The 23,432-nt window shown below is 39.8% G+C and overlaps 2 protein-coding genes across 4 annotated transcripts in view; one reads left to right on the top strand and one right to left on the bottom strand.

Annotated features, from left to right (window-relative positions):
* nptnb (neuroplastin b) overlaps positions 1–12,951 on the top strand; it is a 28,132-nt gene extending 15,181 nt beyond the window's left edge. For 2 of the 3 annotated variants that reach the window (XM_030097637.1, XM_030097653.1), the window contains 7 exons: positions 2,392–2,566; positions 3,693–3,787; positions 7,069–7,202; positions 7,341–7,614; positions 11,533–11,554; positions 11,670–11,743; positions 11,837–12,951. In XM_030097637.1, coding sequence (XP_029953497.1) covers positions 2,392–2,566; positions 3,693–3,787; positions 7,069–7,202; positions 7,341–7,614; positions 11,533–11,554; positions 11,670–11,730 — 761 coding nt within the window. In that variant the 3' untranslated portion in view covers positions 11,731–11,743; positions 11,837–12,951. The remainder of the gene's footprint in view (positions 1–2,391; positions 2,567–3,692; positions 3,788–7,068; positions 7,203–7,340; positions 7,615–11,532; positions 11,555–11,669; positions 11,744–11,836) is intronic. The other variant, XM_030097644.1, reaches the window with a different exon arrangement.
* Positions 12,952–13,167: 216 nt separating this feature from the next.
* Positions 13,168–21,466, bottom strand: rec114 (REC114 meiotic recombination protein). Its single transcript, XM_030094167.1, has 7 exons — positions 21,324–21,466; positions 20,794–20,986; positions 18,144–18,233; positions 15,142–15,225; positions 14,634–14,807; positions 13,523–13,597; positions 13,168–13,337 (listed from the first exon to the last, which is right to left on the bottom strand). Exons 1-7 carry the CDS (start codon positions 21,464–21,466, stop codon positions 13,173–13,175), a joined length of 924 nt encoding a protein of 307 aa, XP_029950027.1. The 3' UTR covers positions 13,168–13,172.
* Positions 21,467–23,432: the final 1,966 nt, after the last annotated feature.

Raw genomic sequence — 23,432 nt, 5'->3', positions numbered from 1 at the left:
CCCACTACCCCCTCTGTGCGAGGACAATTACTGGCATCTCTTACTGATGGTGCACTTATCGTGTTGTAACAGTGTTATGATTGGAGGCCAGCTTTGCCTTTTTACAATGGCATAATGTTCCTCTAAACAAAAAAGCTTGCCAGGTGGCTTAGTGTGACTCAGCTATTTAGTTTAATTGATTTCATAAATCTTGGCAAACTGGAAGAGAATGCAGATCTATTTGCTATTCCAACAAAACTGACAAGAATCTGTCAGCTTACTGGATATGCCATCATTCTCAATGAGATGCTGCATTTCAGCACCTGCAGGAAGAATGAGGATCAGCTTTCATTCACTGATTCCAAGCTATATTTTGGATTATGGCTATATTCTGATGCGACGATGCATCGTCCAGCAGTTACATTTGAAGTCGTAACAATGTGTCCTACAAACAACCTTCTGGTTGAATTGCCTGTGGACCACTGTGCCGTGTTTGCTAAATGTTAATTTATGTACCTCATGTTGTGTGTGCGTACGCATGTCTCAAAGATACTATTTATAGCACATGTGTCTCCGCTCGGTGGTGGGGAGAGAGAGAGAGAGACAAATATAAGGGGGAAGGGGAGAGTTTACCCTCTAACTACTGAGTTTACAGAAAGATAAGAATAGGATGCCATGAATGCTAATCAAATTCAACTGCCAGTCTCCGTAGCCCCTCTTCCCCCGTCTCTCCCCTTTTGCCTTGCTAGTGGCCTTGCAGCAGCAGCAGCAGCAGCAGCAGCAGCAGCCAGTAGTAGGATTATGATGCTGCTCCTCTCTGCTCCTCCCCTCGGGGGCTCCGTCGTTGCCATGGTTGGCCCGCCTTAGAGGAGGGGGAGGGGCAGCGTGGAGGAGGCTTCCTGCTCACTACTCCAGGCAGAGCAAAGGGCGCCTCACTCTCGGATGACACCTCCTGCTCCCCTCGTCGTCCTTGAGAAATGGAACCTGGTATTTGTTTTGGCGAACAGTGCGCCTCACGGTTTAAAAGGCCGAGCTATTCATTCAGCAGTGATTTGAAATTCCAGAGGTCTTCTTTATCTCTGTATCAGTCGTCAGCTCAGGGGCCTCATTTATAAAACTATGCATCTATCACAATAAAGCCTTCCGCCCACTTCACTCCCACAATTAACTATAAACAGTCAGTGCAGATCGCACGTGAAAAGATCATATACATGGTTTTCCTTGTGGATGGAGACAACAAATATAACTCAGCTGTGCAAACTGATAGTTACAGTCTGTCAGTACAGCAAAAAAAAAAATGTTTTCCAATGTAAAGTTGATCAGAGGTGGAGTGTTCTTTGTCACACCAGCTGGTGAGGCTCGAAGCAACTACCTGCTGAGTATTTGTTTCATGTTTGCATAACTTAAAATGCTGATAAAATCACACTCACTCCAAGGCTGCTTAAAGATACAGTATGTACAGCTATAAATTCAGCCTATATGTGTTTCTTTTATTTACACATTAGAGTGCAGATGGTATAGCGATGTAGGATGAGTTACCCCTGGCAGCACTCTCCTGTTAACAAGAAGGATTTTAGACCCAAGAGTCTGCAAACTAGTGCTAAATACCAAGACTGAAATATTTACTGTCCTGAAATATTTAGTCATAAATCTTCTGATTGTCTATTCACCATTCTGTCTGAGAAAATTACAAGAATATGAATGTTTTCTTTGACAGTCCGGTTGAATTGGAAGGAATCTGGTGACTTTGTATTGAAACTGTGGAGAGCTATAAATCCATAACAGGAAAATACCATAACAGAAAATGATCATACATCAACTGACCGGAGAGTTCATCACTGGATAATGTGTTTTCCATTTCATTTCACGGAAGGCTAACAGCACAAAGGTTATAAATGAGGCCCCTAATCTTGAAGTGTATGGCTTATTTGACCTTTATATTATGCGGATGATGTTTATATGCGAGATCAGTACACGTTAGTGAGTTTTCTTTAAACATCAAAATTACTGCTGATAAAACCAAAACCTGTCTTCTAACCTCAAATGCTGAGCCTATGACTGGAGGCTTTGTTACAGTCAAAAATCATACTATTTTGGTGCAAATATATGCGTCACTGTAGTTCATTAATCAATTTTGATTTTGCATTTGTATGTATTATCTTATTATCTAAAAATAGCACAATTACTCCAGTCTCAGGATGAACACTTGGTAGGTAGAAGGAATTCCAGTGGTTTCATGTACTTATTATGCTTTTTGTTTATTTGTTGGGTGAGCTTCACTTCATAGACGCCTCCTACACAGATCATATAAAAACAGCATACAGCCTGCAGCTATAGCAGCATAGGGAGGGAGCACTGAAGCAGTTTGGATCCCGAGATCTGGGATAAGGTTTGACTGTCTCTGTCTTCCAGAACCAAAGATCAATGCCTCTGATCAGATCATCCTGTCAGCGGAGACGTCGGGTAAACCAGTCATCCTGGAGTGTAATCTCACCACTGCGCACACACCGCATAAGGAAAGCTTCTGGATGAAGAATGGCCAGGAGATCCCCAACACACGGACAGAGAACAGAAACACGATCTACAGGTGACGGCTTCACCTCCGTGTTGTCAGGACACACGTTAGGGAAGACGTCATTGGGCTGTCTCATGCAGCAGAATAACTAAAGTTACTGAGATTTTATGGAAAATTTACGTGTTAATCCAGAGAAAAGCATGCTGCCTGCCTCAGTACAGCTCTGAAAAACATGAACAAAGGTATTACACACCGATAAGCTGTGAGCTGGAAATGGGAATGTTACACAGATTTTCAGAAATGGTCAGTCTGTCTTTCTGCTTGGCTGACTGACTGTAGGTGCTCAGTGGGACACAGACCACAGATGATTGTGTGACAGATAATCCAATTTATACATACAGTCAATGTGCCTATATTTTCCTCAGTTTTCATAGAAGGATGAACTTCCCAGAATGAGATTGGGTTTACAATCTTTAAGAGTTACTGAAACACATTAATACCCACAGCGCCAAAATGATGATTGATTTTCTCAAGTGTTGTGTTTATCATCACCATGTATGTGTGTTGTTGACACCAAGCTGTGCACAAATCAGACTACTCTGCATCACAATGGCTTGTATATCAACAATAATCCAGTCTCCATGACAGGTATCTTATATTTTGTCCCTTTAGGGATTCATTGGTGCACTGCATTGACCTGAAATAATCCAAAGTCAAATCACCCCTTTAGCTCACATCTTGAACTGTACCTAAAACTCTAACTTAAAATGAAACATAAAAGTCTATTATTGCCTAAAGTACCAACTAGTTGTTAGTTCCTGCTGTCACAGAGTATAATCATTGAAGCACAAAGCTACTGTCACCCCCATAGACATACCACAGACTTTTTTTCTAGCCACAAGATAAGACCAATTGGTCACTTCCTTGTCACATTACATCAGTGATACTCTGAAGATTACAGCTAAAATGCCCGTGGTGCCCTCCCCTGCAGAATCCAGAGCTGCTGTTCCGTAATATAACAACAAAATGCCAACATTTTGTCTCCCGTGGCCTCGTAGAACCTTCAGGCTTTCATCGCTGTAGTCCAAAATAATTACAAGCGTTAAACTGATATCAGCTGACTTTATGTACTTGACTACTGACAGTGCAAGTGACTGGTAAGTAAGAGCTATGAAATGACTGCTGTGTTTTGTTGCAGAATCAATAAACCGCGAGCAGACGATTCTGGGGAGTACATGTGTGTTTACACATTTGAGACAGCACCCAATGCAAATGCAACAATTGAAGTAAAAGGTAAGCTTTCTGTATCATATCACAATTGTTAACTAAATTAAAGAAACATATTTTAAACTGAAAAAAAAAAAAAGTTTGATAATGAATTTCTCCTTTAGGCAACTCCAAATTTAAAACAAAAAACAAAAAAAAAAAACAGCCCTATGCCCTTGATTTTAAAGAGCACGATGACATTTGGTTTTTACTCAGAAATGGAAGCAAAAAGGTGTCCTGGAAAAGTTGAGCACCTCAAGCAGCGTGAAAAGAGCCTTTGTTGACAAAGATGTTTGAATACATCCTGTGCGACGGTGGTGATGACAGGGAGCGCTCCTGAGGCTGTTGTCACTCTTGGCTTTCAGTGACACAACAGTTCAGCAAAATGGACAGGCACTGCACTCACCTTCCAAAACATGCAAAACACAAGGCCCACAAAGCAGGACTGCTTAAGAGCAGAAACATTCTGACTTGTTACGTTGATTTAACAGTGATGGATTTCATTTGAAGCCACACAGCCCCTGTGATAGCATGAAAGCTAACCAATCAACCACTGCGTTGGTTTCTTTCAAGCTGACAGGCTCTTCAACCTGAGTAAGGAATCTTCTCTGAGTAAGGGCAAGTGGAACACTCCAAGAGAAGCTTGCCTGTCTATAGTGCTTAAGCCAATTTGCTGTGGCATGGCTGTGGTGCATACTGAGCATGCCCTGCCTCTTACTCCGCGGCTGTCTTAAAGCACTGCCTGATTGCGTAACATGGGTGATGACCGTGTGTGCTCTGCTTTCACTGGATTGTGAGATGACGGGACTCGTCGCCATTCAAACTGAAGTGTCCTAGCTATAACCAGGCTGCAGGCCCATGACCGTTGAGGCTTGCTTACTGTCCCCTGGAGGGAAATTCATTGCTTTTACTGATGATGCATGATTTTTCCCTCTTTTTTTGAGCATCCTCCACCCAAAAACATAAAATCAAACTTCTTTTTTTTATGTTTAAAATAGGTGCTATTACTGGATGGATACCAAGCATGTCCTTCATTTCCTAAATACTTTTGTGATTTTCTCGAGGTGTTTGAGATCTTTTGTGACCCAGGTAGCAAACCCACTGTTAAGCAAGCCAGCTTTGCACTGTGCTTCTGGCAGCAATTCACTGAGATCCCTCGCCTACAGTGTCCTTGGCACACTCATCCTTGCAGGACTCAGCTCAGAGGCAACAGATGGAGGGTTCTGTGATGTTGTAGGATTAAGGCTCTGAATCCGGTCCCAGCCATCTCTGTGGCAGGAGTGGAGTTTATTGTCTGTGATACTAAGCTCACTGCAGATGAATATTTGGTGCCTCGTCTTTCTTAAATTTCAGTAAAAGATAAGGACATTTTTTTTCCGTGGAAATATCTGACACGCACTGGCACATTACTTGATAGAAATGTGATTGTCCAAGTTTGTAGGGCTCTGCAGGAATCAGAATCACATGTGCCGTCGCTGCATAAATGCAAGAAGGAACTAAAAAAGATTTGATTTAGCAACTCTTGAACACGTGATGTCATTCTGATCGACTTTTATTATTCCTTCTGACAGCTGTGACCTTGCTTTCTCCCGGCACGGCCCTCTCACATTCATATGTCACTTTACCACCGTCTAGCTCACAGAGATTAATAATCACAGTCAGGAGTGTGAAATGGAGGGATGTGCCGGTTTTAGCGCCACTCTGAGGGCTGTCTCTGCGCTGTCACTCACTGGCATAATACAGTCAGGGTAAGACACAAACCAGCTTGGCCACGCCCCTGCTCAGGGAGCACGTGCACGCCATAATTAGTGTGGGATGATGTCACCCAAGAGCTCAGACCCCTCCTGCTTTATTATCCGTGTGCAGCTGAAAAACGCTCACTTCAGGCCTTCTCCCTCATCCTGCTTAATTGCACGGAAGAAATTGTTGTAATTTTGAGGATTAGTGGAAAAGCAGGAACGGTTATCTCTTGACACCGTGGCACAGTTGAATGGAGAGTTTCTGCCTCACCTTTGAGAAAAAAAAAAACAAAAAAAACTTGGCATATGTTGCAGTGCTTTGTGACATATGGCTGAATTTATTAAATTCATAACCGTTTCATTTTCATTATCAGTTAATTCATTAATCAGAACCAATTTACATCGTTATTCTCTGGCTGAAAATCTCTTTTGTGGGCTTCACTGTAGAGTTATTGTGAATGGGAACATCTGGGGGCTCTCATATCACACCTCATTATGAATTGTATTGAAATGCTTTTTATCTCATGCACAGAGATATTCCCCACTGCATGAGAAGGGGGTGCAACGCACGTGCTCACAAAGTAATGATCCATTTTAAAGGGAACTTTTTCTTTAATGTTGAAGTCACACTTCTCAACATTTTTTTTTTCTAAATTCAGTGCGGTTTCACCTGTAGGGTTTATTCCACTGCATTATTTGGTTCACATATTCAGCTGAAATGGGTAGTAGTATGTCTGATTGTAAAACCAGAACAAAAAACAACTGGCAGAAACAGACAAGTATTCAGTTTGAAACTCATGTGCAAAAGTGCTGTGATGAAGGAGTGATGCATATGAAACATTCAATGACCTCTGGGGTGTTGAATGAACTATTGGCATGATTTAAGCAGTGTTCACACTTGTACTCATTCCAAATATGAATTTAAAAAAAGAGAAAGAAACAGTCAAAGTCTGGTTTGGTTTGCTTTGCAGTCACAGTAGCATTCTTTTAAACCAGACTAAAATGTAATCAAAATGTATGTTAAATGGCCACTTTGAGATCTATTCCGCAGCACAGCTTCTATTGTTGTATCATGAATGCAACACAGTCTCTGCTTGATTATCAGAGTGAGTTTTCACCAGCTCAGAACTCACCCCAAGTCTATAAAATGTATCAAGGAGTTATTGTCAGGAGGATTGGGCCTCATCAGGGTTTGAATGGCCGTGATAACTCAATCATGCCAGCCTCCATTTTAACCACACCAAACTCGACAAGTGTGAACAACTCAATGATGTAAAGCGAGGAAAGTGTCCTACTATGACTCCTCTCGCCTGCATCGGCTCAGCTCTTTTTCTTTTTTTTTTTAAGATTGAGCTGCTTAAGTGAATCAACCCTACTACAGAGACTGTTTATGACACTCCTCTTTCTCACCTAGACATCTGACTAACACAATTTGTTGCCACAGCCAAATCAGCCAATCAGACTTTTCTTCTTCATGCCATCTGTTAGGACTTGAAACACTCCACTGACTGTGTTACTTCTGCCAACTCAGCTAATGATCTGCCTTATTTATTTATTTTACCTTTCCAGCGAAACCTGATATCACTGGCCACAAGCGAAGCGAGAATAAAAATGAAGGGGAAAACGCGATGCTCTACTGCAAATCTGTTGGCTACCCGCATCCCACCTGGACGTGGCGGAAAACGGACGGAACCGTTTCCACGGTACTGTATATATAAATATACCAACAGAGACACGGACAGGTTCAATTTATAGAAGCAAGAAGTACATTTCAGTGTGAATTCATCATTTTAACTTGCTTTCAGCATAATTAACAGTGGGAAATGGTCCGTGTGTTCCAGGACATTGACAACTCCACCGGGCGCTTCTTCATCACTAACAGAGACAACTACACAGAGCTCAACATCATTAACCTGGATATAAACACAGACCCTGGAATATACGAGTGCAATGCCACTAATGCAATTGGGAACACCGCTGAGACCACTATTTTACGAGTGCGCAGCCATCTTGCACCACTTTGGCCTTTCCTGGGTGTGCTTGCAGAAATTATAATCCTAGTCGTCATCATCGTTGTGTATGAGAAGCGCAAGAGGCCAGACGACATTATTGATGGTAAGAAAACTTACTTTTTTCTCTGTTACTGGCAATAGCCTCTCGTTAATAATAAATAAACCTGGTAGATATTGCATTATTTATGGAAAAATACTAACACAAAAACTCAAAACCATTGAGAAGTTAAACAATTTTTTTTTTGTCTGGTGTTTCTTTTCCTTAAAAGCGTTGCACTAATATAAAAGCTCAGTGTAGGATTTCCTGCCTTGAGATAAGAAAAATACAGAATTGATCCAAAAACTCCTTTTGCAAAAATGGCATTGGCAGTGCCAATGCAGCAAGGGAGGTGAGAGTCAAAGATGTAGGTGTAATTTAAACCAGATAGGTTACAGCTGCTCTCAGTCGACACTCGGAGCTGTTAAGAAAATCGAGGGAAATTCGTCTTTGTCCTGCTGTGACAAATAGAGAATCGAAGGACATCGTGCTCTTTTACCTGCATTTTAGACAAGCTGCAAATGTGGCCTGTCCAGACTCCTTTAGGTGAAGAAGTAGAGGCTGCATCTTACCAGTCACACTTATTTCAATGTGTTTTAGAATTAATAGTGGTAACAATGCATTTGTTTGTTACAGCAAACCAGGATTAAGAGCCTATGGAATTTATAGTCTATATAACTTAATTGGTTACTATTCTTTCCCCCTTCTTTCCAAATGGCAACATAATCTAAATGGGTGGTAAGTGAGAGATCCTGCATGGTCTTGGAGAATTTCTTCTGTATTTTCTTTTCGTCAATTTCTATGTTTTTACAAGCCCACGGTCCATCCAACAACATGCTCTTCGATGAGACACTGCTGACATATTAACACTGTATATTAGGTTTGCTTTTGGCCATTTACGGTGAAATGAGAACGTGTCTCTGCTCATTACCATTTTCACTACGAAGAACAAAAAAAAAAAAATTATGATAGATGCTGAAAATAGTTTTAATTATCTGTGTTATTATTAACAACATATATAATGCTAAAGTTGTCAGAGGTAGGTACTATGCATCTTTAGTTCTAACTCAATTTGCATATGCATCCAATAAACATGTTCACGTTCTATAATCCTGCCAAAGGAAACTACACTTCGGCAGCATGTAGACCATCGAACCTAAAGTTAATTCTGTAAAATGCTTTCCAAACGTTCCTCCACTCACAGGTTCATTTTGGAGTCATTAGTACCTACTCCATTCACCGACAGCATTTACTTTAATGAATACTTGAGTGTCTGATCCTCCTGTACAGGATGATCATCATCATCTTCAAATGTAATCTCTTCTGTATTCAGGCCCATTTAGTTGTAATATTATGGAGCCAGCTTCAATATTGGGAAAAAAAAAGAAGTGTTTTAAGGACTTCAGCTCTGTTGGCCAGTCAAGGAGCATGAGCAGTCAGTCCCAAACACAATAGCAAAATAGAAACAAAAACAAAGACTATATATATATATATATATATATATATATATATATATATATATATATCCTCAAAAGATATATATTTTTTAACTATATTAATAATTTTTTCTGTTCACATCCAACAAGATTTATTTTCCTGTTGAGCAAAAAAGTGGGTCGTGCTTCAGGAGACAGACAGAATCAGAATGTGACAAGATGACAAAGACTATGAAGCCCGAAGGCATCGCCAGTCACTACAGGTTCAGCCTGACCTCCACTCATACGCCTTGGTCTTCTTTTCGTTTTCCAAATATCGCTCTAACACAGACACTTCGAATCACTCCAGCTGGCCAACAGTTGCATGATGCCGCACGCTTCAATACAGACTAAACCAAAAACAGCTTATGGATACAATCTGCCTTTTTACTTATGAAAACTTCACGCAGACTCTGCTGACTTTCTGCATTTTATTATTAGACATTAAAAAAGAAAAAAAAAAAAACAAGCCTCAAATCAGAGATTCTTAATCCACTTATTTATCATAAATCATGATTTTAAAGTTGTGATAAATTATTTCATACCATAGCTATTTGTTTTTATTAGCTACTTTTTAGGATTTCAAATGTTATTTATTTGAGAAAATTAATTTTGTGAATTGCTTGATCATTGGAGATCAAAAATACAAATAAAAATAATAAATACATAACATTGCTGTAGTAAAACTTGAAACACCACACCCAGGCAGACACACAAACGCCCGGACAAGCGAAAGCTCTGTGCATGGCTTCCAGTTTGGTTTCATCCACCAGAAAAAAAAAAAAAAAAAAAAAAAAAATCAAGCGATTAAGGTAGATTATATTTGCCGTGTTTATGCCATTCGAATCAGGAATGAGAACTCCCGGGCTCACGCTGCACAGTCTCTCTAAAATCTCCTTTTAGCATCCCGTATTCCCGGAGGTTTTGGCCCCTGTCTGCGTGCATTATGAATTCCGGTCTCTTGATGGCTTAGCTGTGTTTGAACACTTTTATACTCCACAGCCAAAGGCTCCAATGCAGTGGCTGACATTTCTATTCCTCGCTTTGAAAATCCGTTGCTAAAATAACCACTTTTGCTGTGTGATGATTTGCTGAATAACTACTGAAATTTCACCCAAATAATCTTTGAAGTTAAATGCTTACACAACAAAAGATCCAATCAAATCGGACTCTGAGAATTATTAATGTTTCTCTGTTAATCTCACACAGTAAAAAACACGTTATTGTGCTTGCAAAGCCATAATGGTAAACACAGCTTTTGTGGTGTGTATATAAGTGGAAACAGTGGGACATGCTGACAGATATTCCTCCTCCAAATGATCACAAAACCATGTTTTTGTCTAACATTATACCTGTCATAATCTGCTCCATTTTAATGCCATGGAATGCTGCTAATGCTGCTTTTCTCAGACTTACAACTGCATGGAAAATACCTCACTGTGACTTTTTCTACTTACCTGTTGACACATCTCATCTGTATGCGAAACACCAATCACCCTGTCCAACCCGAAGCCACGGGGTTTATCCTAACTCACTCTTATCTCACGATTATGCACCGGTTTCTCCTCCTGCAGTATTTCTTACTGTTGCATTGTGGAAGATCTGCCCTACAGTGAAAAATGAGATCTGTTTTTTTTTTTCATTGTTTTCATGCAATTGTTTGTTTGCACTTAATTCATATACAATTATTGAAGGAAAGGACAAAATATCTAGACACTGATCGGCAGCTTCGAGGGGATGGATGTTTTTCTATGCCAAGTCAGTGACACTATCACATCCAAATGCCAGGCCCTTACAAATTCACTATGAAATCCCAGAGTGTAATTAAAAGATGACTTTATGTGAGTCATCTGTAGCCCTCCTACACATATGCTCACACTAAAATGAACAGGAACCCATGAGATTCAAGATGGCATGTGAGGTCCTCTGTAAGACACCCTGCCACACTGTTTTCTGCACATTTCAACCCTTCTACTCTAAATGTGTCACAGCTGACCATTTTCCAAAAGAAAATAGATTTTTTTTCCCTTAATTATTCAGATATAAGTGCCAAAAAATGGTTTCAGTATAAAAAGTTCCTCACATCACAGCCGTGTGTTTGCTTGTAGCCACGCATACATGCATCTACAATATAAGCTGTTGAGCTGAGGACTCCCAGGTCTGTAATGACATTATCCAGTTAGTGCAGGACTCTGCAACATTTTAAAGTCTTCAAAGCAATCTGTGCTCGAAGCATAATTTTGCACAGTATCAATTTCCAATCTGCAGAGACATTTCCTAACTTTGTGCCGTCTTCAGCAAATACCAGGCTTCTGAGAGTTGAGTTTCACCCTCTTGTGACATTAATCAAGAGGTAATATCTGCCTCGGGAAGAAGAGGAGATGTGAGGCACAGAACAGATCATTTGCATTTAAAGTGTTGACATATGCATCAGAAGTGTGATCCCTTTGTCTGTGCTTCAAATTTGATTTGTGTGTGCTATTTTTGTCTCCTCTCCTCATGTCTACAGACGACGAACCAGTGGGACCCATGTAAGCAAACACACACTTTACAGCTCCACATATGTATGATTCTGACGGAAAGGAGTCCAGCGTTTAAATGTGGTATTACATTTAGGTCACTAAATCAGAACTGCTTCTTTCCTAGGAAAACAAATTCAACAAACAACCACAAGGACAAAAACATTCGCCAGAGGAATACGAAATAAGCAATTTACCCAAGTAAGACACTGTTGAAGGGGATCGGGGCTAAATATAGAACTCACTGTGAGGATTATCCATAGTCACGCCTTCTCTTGATTTCTCTCCCCACAGATGAGATGGCTAAACTGCATTTCCTGACTCCAAGGTACCAGAGGTGGATTGAGCTCCGGGCAGTTTTTTGGAAAAAAAAAAGCATATCTTGTCTCATTTTATGAGAAACAATATCAGCATAACACTGGCATCAAAAAGAACATAATGGCTGTCTTAAGCATGCCTTATTCAGTCTTACATGGAGATTTCAGGATGGCAAATAATGACTAAAAGCACCACAAAGGTGTACACATTTTTAATGTGCTGTTGATGTCTCCTTTATTAATTTCATCATGTCCTCGAATGAGGTGATCCCTTTTGTATTACATATCATGTACAATGCATGCAAGACAATTACGCAATAGGATACTCAGAATAGATTTTTTCAGATCTTCTGTTGTTATCCCTCGTGTGGCTTTTTTTTCTTTGCATCCAAAATGACATATGTTTTTAAGACGTCATCTCATATATATATATATATATATATATATATATATAGTTTGTTTTATTCTTGAGCAATTTGTACAGCATATCATGGTCATTTACTTCTTTGATTTGTGGGGAGTCTTCTTTTTTCAGAACTTTTCTCGTGAAGCAAGGGCTTCAATGACTGGCAGTATTTAAATTTAATTGAGAGTGCTTACAGAAAATGACTACTGTGTGTTTAACTATCTTAATAAAAATGATATGTGTATTATTTTTATTTTGTTTCCAGAGTAACTTAGGTGTCTTGTATATGTTGAAGTATGAGTGTTCAAATGATAGGAAATCTGTAAAAGAAAAAATATTTTTTTTATAATTCCCAAATTCATTAATTGATTTTTATTTTTCTTTTCTCTCTTTAACTGTATAGCATGGCTATAATCCTATGCAATATGTATTCTTAAATAGATATATGGAGGGCAGTTTGTTTTACTCAGTGAAGCTTTAATATTGTGGGATCACTTGGAAGCTGGCATAGCAAAATTCACTGCTGTAGCTGCATGACTCCTCTTTCAATACAATGTATCAATGTGTGTTGCGGTGGAAATGGACCTGCATTAAGTTGGGAACAGAGGGACCAGAGTATATAGCCACGATCTAAAATATGAGTGAGACCAATATTTTTTTTCTGAATAAAAACTTGACAAAAGAAACCCAGTTTTAGAGTTTTTTTTTTCTTTTCGAAAGCTTCTTCTGTATACCAGGAGAACTAATGTGTGACAACATTACAGAGAACAGTGGGGAGCACAGCAAGAACTGCTCTACCACCAACAGGCGCTGCCTACACAAACTGCAAGACGGAAAAAAAAAAAAAAGAAAAAAAAACACATTGTACTGACTTGACCTTTCTGCCTTCAGCAGTTGTTAAGACTCTTTACTCTTCAAGCAGCTTCCTCAGCTCAACTTCCACCTTTTCCACAAATGCATTAAAGCTGGGATCCAGCAGACAAACACGCAGAAAGGGCTCCAAATCACCTGCTGTCAAAGGACTGGGATGATATTCTTGGGGCAGAGTCACGGCAGATTCTCCCAAGTAGTGCTGCAGGCAGGTCCAAAGATGGTTTCAGTAAGACCAACAAGCAGAACGGACTCAGTCAATCATTGATCATTTAGGTACATCCCCATAGCGAAGCAGATTTTGCACAATGCATGTAAAAATTCTACTAGACGTTTGCCCCACGCTACCTTCTGTTAACTGCATGTTGATTTTTAAACAATCAATACCTGAGTGAGACGCTTGATTGACAAAGATCCTCGGACAACCTCAGGCTCAAGTCCCACGGCTTCCTCCTGACAAGTCTGCTGACAAAGGACGACACGAAAAGGAAGGAACAAAGATTTGACAAACACTGCATGACACCACAGGGTTAAGCGACCAATCAATGGCTTCATTACTAATTGAAAGATATCCAGCCCTCAAAGCCTTTTCATCTTCACTGTGAACTCCTTCACTGTGTCTGTTCACTAAAGGTCAAACTGAGCCACATGGCCAGTCCAGTTCTTTCTCCGTCCTTCATGTTTAATGCTGTGCAGTCCAGAGCAGATGGATGTAAGATCTACTCAGAATCCAGTTTCTAAGTGACTACAGGCTTTTTGTGTTTTCATTATAGTGAAAAAATGAAGGAAACTTTTTGAACGATAGACTGATAATCAGAAAAGTTACACATCTGGTTTCACCTGACAGCATCTTAAACAGCTATTGTACATTTTTGGGTTGTGGATCCACTTTCTTCTTATTTTCAAGATTCACAATGTCAAACGCAATGTTAAATTAATTTTCTCATTTCAAGGGCTATGCTGCCTCAACAAAATAAATATTTTTGTGTAATTGTACTGCATAGCATTCCTATCTGTGACTGTGTGTTTGGAGAGGAGCAGTCTGTACTGTACACATTATGCTGTGCTCTGATTGGCTGATGATTCATGTATATTATATAGTCATTCCCACTCCACCTACTGAAACTGTGGTGTCAGCTGGAATAATAACACTGTTGTAAATGGCACCATCTAGTGGGGACGGCATGGCGGCCCCTCCATGGGGCTCCTCGTCCTCATGCAGGGGCAAATGGTGCCCAAGTGCAAACTGATGCTGAAATACTATTTCATTTTACAAAATACGACACAGTCAATGTTCACATGTGATAGATGTCGCAAGTTTTAAATAAATACAACAGAAGGGGAAAAGATTGCTTTCTGATTTAATGTTAGTGAAACTCAACTAAGCGTCAAAGTACCACTAAGGTACAGCCCTATTTTAGAGATTTCTTTCTTCAGATGCACAAACATGTGCTGATTTCCATGCAGAACCTGTACTGACTGATGTAAAGTGGCCGACCTGTCTCGTGGGTGCAGGGGGCTCGGCAGGGGGCTGATTGGGGTGCGCTGGGGCGTCGTCCCGAGAGGTGACGGGCAGAAACTCCTTCAGTTTTTTCACAGCGCTGGAGCACTCATTTATAGCTTCTGCCCTGCTACTTCCATCAAACTGCATCCTCATCGTGCGAGACTCTCCCTGCAGAAAATCCGCAAATACACTCAGCCTGTAACTGTCAATCCATGTAGTGCCAATGAAAACACAATCTGTGGTCTGTATGCTTCGCTTGTGAAATCAACATCTCATTAGGAAAAAGAAAACCTTGGGTACTCAGAGACCTAAATCTAGTGGCAAGAGAACTGAAGAGTGAGGAGCTTCTCTGTCAGATAGGAATTCTTATAATTCAAATCAATTGCATCAGTAGCATTCATGTTTGATTTGCAACAGAATATTAAAAAGAGTTAGGGTAATGGGATTGACCTTTAAAAAAATACAAAGGATTTTGTGGAATAAAATGCAGGTAATGACTCACCTTCACAATCAATCGAAAAAAGAGGTTATCAGATTGTTGTTGTACTTTCAGATAACCCGTGCACCCGAGCAAAGGAATTGTCTCCTAAAGGAAAACACAAGAGAAACTTAAGAAAAAAAGAAACAAAAACAGCACTACATTTGTCCACATACTAATAGATGAGCATTTTATCAATGTAGAACAACAATGGCAACAAGGATTACATGCAGATTATGCCTTTGTTGTTCTTCTTGTAGCTTAAAATTAACTCATAAATGAAATATACAAACAAAGAACTATTCACAATGTGAAAGCATCTTGTTTCTTACTGTTCAAATATAATATAAAAGCTTTGTCTCATTAAAAACACCAAAAAACTCATCATTGGATCAGAAGCATCATGGACTGCCTGTAGGGGGCTCTAGTCCCTCAGCCGAGGCCCTTATAAAGATTTTTAACCCCCAGTTTCAACAATAGTCCAATAACATAGTGGTGTGTGAAATGTACTTTATAAATATATTTGTTTGACTTAGGAAAAAATCAACACTGGTATGATTTTTTTTAAAAATGCAAATTAACTTTAACAAAGAGGAGATGCCCTGTGGTGTTGTGCCACCATCGCTCCAGATGAAGTGAATTTTAATGACCTAAGAGATCTTTCAAGCTTATTTAGTTTTTTTTAAAAAAAAGTGATTATATACACTTAAATATGCATTTTATTAAAATCATAAGTGACTGGCGGTGCTTATTTCCAACAATGAAAGGTAAAACTGTAAAATGCGTGTGTCGATGAGATCGAGGAAATGCAGATTTCTCTCCACAGGGCACGAGGGGTCAATCAATGGTCTGATGAGTCTGAAAATTATGTGAATCGTTTTCTGAGGCTTTCAGAGTAACCAGCTCGAAATTAGAGCGGGATATGCATTAGAGTTGAGACATTTCTCTCAATAAGTTTGATTATACCTTTAATAGTCTTTCAAAAACTTCTGAGTTTCCATGACGAGATTAGTTGGAGCTTGTTTGCTCGGTCATGATGGGCCAAAAGTTTAATATAGGCTACCATGAATTGAATAGCTTCACTGGCATCATAAATGGGGGCACGGTGAAAGTGGAAGGCAATAAAATCTAATAAAAAATTATAAAATCGAATAAATATGGGCAGCAGCATTAGAAGTGACACTGTGCATTACTGTTTTGACTTCATGAGTCTGATGCTGAGTGTTTATTTAACACGCTGCCATCTGTTGAATTTAGTCATCAGATGCAAGTTATACTAAAAGATGATTTTACCTGTTGATGCCTGATCTCTCAGGAGAGCTTTTTTTTTTGTACAAGCACTGATTTTATTCTTAGCAATGCCACAAGTCATGTTTGAAAAGTTTCTGTCAGACCTCATAGCCACGAGCCTCTGTCCTGAAACCTCAGGAGTATTCATAGCAGCAAGTCTATAATAGACCAGTCCATCACCCTTGCTGAAATCTCTCTGCAGTCTGACCTGAATATCTGTCCGCTTCGCCAACCTGGCGTGGCGCGATAGCCACGATTCCATTATTGAGACGCTGAGCAGCCCCACGATCTTCTGTTGTCTTCAACAGCAAATAAATCTCTTATGTCCAAAAACCTCAACTTTAGTATCAGGTTAAATATTTCCATCAGAAGGCAGACAAAATGTGTTTTCAGCTATCGGTGAGTCTGAACTGGAAATGTAATAACTGAAGTCAGGCGTGTCAAACACACAGCCTGTGGGATAAAACTCTTCTGCCTAAAGGTCCAATGCACTGTGTAAAACAAAAACAGAAACAAACTCAATTCCCTATTCACTGCCCAAATATTTCTAGTGACGGTTCCAGTGTTTTACTGCCATTAGCAAACTGTAGCAAGATGTCACAATGAAGGCGAGCTTCTTTATGAGCATTAAGTTAAAAAATGTGCACAGTGAAACAGGCTGCAGGTTTTTTGCTATTATTTACCAAGCTTCAGAATTAAAATGAGTTGCACGACTCTGATGTAAATGATTATGAATCTGTAGAATAGTTCCTGTTAGAAAAGATTCTGTCGGATTTGGTCAGAAATGTTCTGCCCTCCATGAAGACCTTTTAATGATGAAAAGATTAGCTGAAAAATAGGGCACTATGCCTTTGAAGAACATATTTAGAAAAACAATCTACATTCATCGTATTAGCAGACATTAAGATTTTTATTGCTCTCTTTTCAAAGTTTTGTTTTTACCAAAGCTGAAAACGGTGATAAGTGATGCAAGATGATGTTGTTTTCAAATGGAAGTAGTAGATTTTTGCTAAAGTTGTAAAATGTTTCTTTGTGACTGAACAACGAACAGTGATTACTGTGGCATATTAACAATTGTCAGTGTGACAATCACAGGTACATCAGAAGTGATTTTGAGAATTACTTTCATAGCCACAATCAAATTATCTACAGTGCACAACTTGAATTGATGCGCCACTGACATCGGTTCATACATGTCAAAAGTTAACTGAAGTTGATTACTGAAACAACCCGCGGTCAAACAAAGCACCCAAAACAGGCACATGTGATAACGGTTTATAAGAACGCTACAAAAAACATTTATGTTAGTATCTGAATATTGTTTATATATAAACTCGACACATTAAAGTCAACATTTCAATAGCCTGGCATGTTTATACTGTATTACAAATCTCTTCAAGCTCCCTCTATTTGGATGTGTTTATACTGGCTACCTTATACTGGCCTTATTGTTTGTCTACCATCATCCATTATTATCCACGATTCATCCATCATTATGCAAAGAAAGTTGTCCAAGCTGTCGTGCTATAAAGCAGATTATTCAATCATGTAAAGAGGAAGTTTGTCCAGCGTAAAAATACTTTGACAATATATTACTGTCTACTTTTAAGAGGGGAAAACTTACCGTACAGGTACCTCGAAATCAAAGCTCAAACGTCAGCTGGTATGTTCATATCATAGTCCATGCAAACGAAATAAAATAAAAAAGTTTCAATCTAGCAATGGAGGGTTCTTACCAGGCTTTCCTGCCCTTGCACGACAAATAAATAGCCCGATTCCATAATTGTGATGTTGATTGCAGGTTTCTTGTCCTTTGCCTCAAATATCTATTGAAGAGAAAGTATATGAATAAGTTAGTAAGAGATTATAGTCCCTTGACTTGAACACTTCAGAGTGTTTTTGGACACTTGGCAATAATAAAATCAGAAGTCATGCAATTCATTGGATTCATGTGACGTTTTATAACTTATAAGGCACTCATTAAAATCCCTGAAAGGTTATACCTCATGGCGTCTTCTTAAGACTTATATGCACAAAACCAATGTTCAAATTGAATTCAACACTATAATGCGCTCGGTAAGTCATGTGGGTGAAACGTGAGAAGCTAGATCCAGTTTATTTATTATTCTTTGCTTTACTGGGTAGTCAAAAGAATATTCTGCTTCAACAGCCATCCATCCTATCATCACAGTGCATTCACAGCTCGAGCTTGCCATCTAGAGTCTGATCCAGGTAAAACAAAGCCACATTGATTTGTTTTTCAGATTGGTTAAAGCACTCCAGAGATGTGCTCCCAGCTTGACTTCTCATTTAATACTCCAAAAACATTCAAAGGCTTACTACAGCTGAGAGACAATGTGAAGAAAAAGTTATTTTGATCTAAAATTGGAACACCTGATTATGTCTGGCAGTTCTCAGGCGATACAGAATTCCACAAGCCTTTCACACAGTTCCCATCAAATTATTTTCCATTATGGTAATGTGACAAAAAATTACCATATCATCACATCCAGCATAAAGGGTATGCACAGACCTACTCCTTCTATGTTTCAGTACTTCCCGGAACGTAATCATTTTGCAACTTTAGGAAAACTAACATCTTAACATGAGAATTATTTATATATAAGAATTGTTAGCTTTATAAACAACGTCTCCAGTCTGATTTTAATTTATTGTTTCATGCTGAAAGCTAAAGGATGACATGAAGGCTTCTATAAAAAGGTCATGCATTAATTTTCATGCTAAAATATTACATTACCCACAGCAATTTCTGAGCTTCTCCCTGCAACTCATTCGTGTACGGACAGAGATTTTATTTTTCAAATGAGGATACTTGATGTTCACTCCACATAATACACCCCATTCATTTCTGCAAATCATAGAGTGATATGAGCAAAGTCAGCCTTCACTGCTTTTCATTTCATGGCTACACACACAAAGCAACATGGCATTTACCTATCTGCATACATTTTGAGAAATTTACAATCAAATCTTCAATCTTCTCTAGGATTTATGTGATAAAGGAGGGTGGGGGTCACTGCAGAGCTGGGGAAACCTTTTAAAAAAGGCATTATCATGCAACATGAAAGGGCTTGAAATTCATTTGTAGACTGGAAAAAAGGCAATAAAAAAGTAATCACATTGGGTTCTTAATTTGTACGATGCCTTATCATTTAAAATATTAAGACACTACCTTACTAAGCCCTTACTTTCAGGTCTAATCTTATATATTTCGAATAACAATCATTTAACATAATGAGAGGCATCTTTTGAGTTTGAAACTGTGAATGTGGATATTTTAAATGTAAAGTTGTCAAGATAAAATATGCTGAGATATACAGCGGACTTAAAGATTTGCACTAACCTGTATGACAAGGCATTAGGACAAAGATTCCAAACAAGGACGGTGTGTCCCCTACAGCAGGCGCCATTTATTAATGTGGGGTCGTGATGGCCTCACGCTTTTAAGAGATATCACATTTTTGCAATGTCTAAATAATAGGTCAGTCACCATTTAATTCATTTATGTAAGGAATTTATTAAGTCATGGCATTATAAGTGTTTAACCTATTTGAAAATGTCAAGAAATAAACTATGACGCCACAAGAACTGTGTTCAAATATCAACTGTGGCCTTTCTGTGTGGAATTTGCATGTTCTCTCTGTATGTGCAGTATTCCAGTGTCCTACCAAGTTAAAAAAAAAAAAAAACACAAATCACAAATCACAAAAAACAAACATGCATGTGAGGTTAACTGATGATCCTAAATTCCTGCCAAGTAAATGTGAGTGTGTTGTCTCTTTGCTGTGACGGACTGGCAACCTGTCCAGGACATACCCTGCCTTGACCCAGAGGCTTTCAACGCTGAACAGGAATAAGAAGCATACAGGATGGATGGATGGAATTTCTATCAGAATCTTCTGATTCTGTGCATTAATATGTATACCAAGGACAAAAAGCATGGCTAATAAAGCAACAACACTGTCAAAGGCTGTCAAAAAAGAAACAAAGCCACACGTATTTAGATCAACCTTCCAGATGAATACCTAAAGACACAAATTTGACAAGGTTAATAATGGTAGTAATAAAAACAACCTCACTGACTGTCAGATAGTGTTGAAACCAAGAGTAAACTTGCTACTGTTTAAAAGCTACTTTAGCATCAGGAGCAATAGGGAAAGATTAAACCAAATTGGGGTGACTATTAGGTAGACTTCAAGTAAAAATAATGCCATATTATTATCTTTCTTTACAGTAATGATATAATAAGTGAGAACGATACAACAGGTCGATAAAGCTGTCAGTACGGAGGCTTTTAGCTGGAAGCTAACGGTGTTAGCATGAAGCTGAGCTCAGTTAGTACTGAAGTAAACGGCTGCCAGTCACCGTCCAGGCCGCTTTCCGCTTCTCCTCACAGCCGGAGACGAACCGTCCATAGCGCTTTAACCTCCACGACACACCCGTGGTCATTTCCAGCAGATAGTAGATGATGTTTAGTTGGGAGAAGCTCCAGGAGACGCTGTCTTCAGATCGGAGGTGCGGGTGAGCTTTTCCAGTCACGCACCTGTGACTCACGTGACTGATTAGTGGACATCATGATATTTAATCACAAATATAAAATAATTTATTTGAAATAATAATGACAAATGTGTAGTAAAATAGTAATTGATAATGTTGTCATGTATGGTTGGACCTAAAATTCGTTTTGTTTTTCACATTATTTGGCCTGACAATTAACAGCAGTGGGGCAGTGGAAGAAGTCTACAGAGAAGCAGACTCAGGACACTCCTCATTGTCTCTGCTTCTTATCGCTCCTCCAGGCTGCACCTCCATGTCACTCCTTCTGGGCACTCCTCTTGGTTGGTCCAGCTGGTCACTCCCGTTAACTCCTCCTGGTGGGTCCTTGTGGTTTCTACTCCTGGATGCTCCTCTTTGTGGCTCCTCCTGTTTGCTGCACCTTGTGGTTCTCCTGGTCATTCCTGCTTGTGGATCCTCCAGGTTCCTCCACCTGGTCACTTCTGTTGTATTTCTTTGGTGACTCCTCCTGGTTCCTCCTCATGATCCCTCTCCTAGGTCTCTGCTCTTGAGGCTCCTTCTGTGTGCTCCTCCTTGCCACTGTTCCTGGTTCCTTCTCACTTGTCCTGATCACTCCTCCTGGTGGCTCGACCTGGTTGCTCCTCCTGGTTCCTCCTCCTGAGGAACCCAATGGTTGCTGCTCCCAAGCGATCCTCCTGTTCACTGCTCCTGGTGGCTCCTCTTGGTTCCTTCTTGTTCTCACTCCTCCTGGTCACTTCTAATGGTGGCTCCTCCTGAGCACTCCTCCTGATTCCTCCTCCTCTTCCCTCCTCCTGGTTGCTCCTTCAGGTCACTCCTTGTGGCTGCTCTTGGTTCCTCCTCCTGGTCACTCCTCTTTACTCCTTGTACTCGCTCCTCTTTCTTGAGGTCCCCACATCCTTGTCCTGGTCGATCCTTCTGATAACTCCTTCTGTTCTCTGCTCCTAGTCGCTGTCCTTTGCTGCTGCTCCTCGTCACTCCTTCTGTTGGCTAATCATGGATGCTCCTCCTGGTTAATTCTCCTGGTCCCCCCCAAAGGTCGCCGCTCCCAGTTGCTCCTCCTGGGCCCTGCAATTGGTGGCTCCTCCTGGTGCCTTATCCTGCTCGCGGCTCGAGTCCTGGCTACTCTTTTTGGTTGCTCCTCCTTTTTGCTCTTACTGGTGACTCCTCCTGGACACCCTTGATTCCTCCTTCTGATCCCTCCTACTAGAGGCTCCTCCTGGTCACTCCTCCCAGCTGCTCCTCCTGTTCAACTTATCCTGATAGCTCCACCTGATTGCTGCTCCTAGTGCCTCCTCCTGGTTTCTCCCCCTGTTCACTGCTCCTGGTCACTCCTCCTAGTAACCCCTTCTGGGTGTGGACTCATCAAGGCTCCCATACAGCTGATTATCAATATTAGTATAGCTTTAAAGTTACATTGTGAGGTGGAACCCAAGAACATGTGCTGAAGGCAGCAGAAATAGAAGCAGCTGGATTTTCAGCCAATAAATTCAATTCAATTCCACTTTATTTTATAATGCTAAGTGCAACACTATCATTTCTAGACATTTTTAACAAGAAAAACCCCAAAGTCCACATAAGCAAGCATCAGGGTCTGTTGAAATAAAAAACACCCTTTTAAAAGGTAGAAACCTTTGCAGAACCAGGTTCAGACGTTGGTGGGTTGGTGTGTCCATGAGAACCAATCGTATGCACAATTCATATTGTTCTTTTTCACAAAATAACAGTTATTTGTAGGGAATGTGCATAAGTATCTTTTCATTTTTCATAATGAATTAGATAAGACAAAACCAGTGCAGGTCTACCATGTCCTCAGCTTTGGCCAGGTCTGAGATGCTCCTAGATATTTTGTTTGGACATGTTTTATGCAAGGTTTCCAGCAATTTTTTTTTCAATAATTAATATCCCTAAAAAAATTTTGATCCACCCTTTCTATATCCACACCCTCTATCTATAGATTTACCTGACTAGTAATTTTACATTTTCTAAAAATCATAATTTTTATTTTACAGAGATTTAACAAGTTGTGTCTATCAAACCAGAATTTCATTTTCTTCAACTGTGAGGTGATTAATAGTTAAATCCTCACCAGTTCCAAAAAAACACACTTGTATCATTGGCAAACAACAACAACAACAAAATCACAAATTTCAGATACTTTTAGAGATGTTGCTGACGTGCAGTATAAACAGTTTAGGTCCCAACACTGACCCCTGGGGGACACCGCACACAATATCCAAATATTTTGAATAACAGCCTCCCACCTTCACAAACTTGTGCCTGTTCTCCAATAACTTGTCACCCAATTCAAGTACAACTCTCCCCCTTCTATACTGTTCTGCTTTATTTATTTATATGTCATCATTTATGGTATCAAACATTTTTTAAGTTAATGAAAACTCCAGCTGAGAATGTTTTTATTGTCTGTGGATTTTGTGATTTCCTCAGTGATTTCTTTTAATTCTAGTGAT

Source organism: Salarias fasciatus, chromosome 1 (assembly GCF_902148845.1).
Source record: "Salarias fasciatus chromosome 1, fSalaFa1.1, whole genome shotgun sequence".
Lineage (NCBI taxonomy): Eukaryota > Metazoa > Chordata > Actinopteri > Blenniiformes > Blenniidae > Salarias > Salarias fasciatus.
Note: the sequence above shows the minus strand (reverse complement) of the source record. Positions and strands in the feature narration are given on the sequence as shown.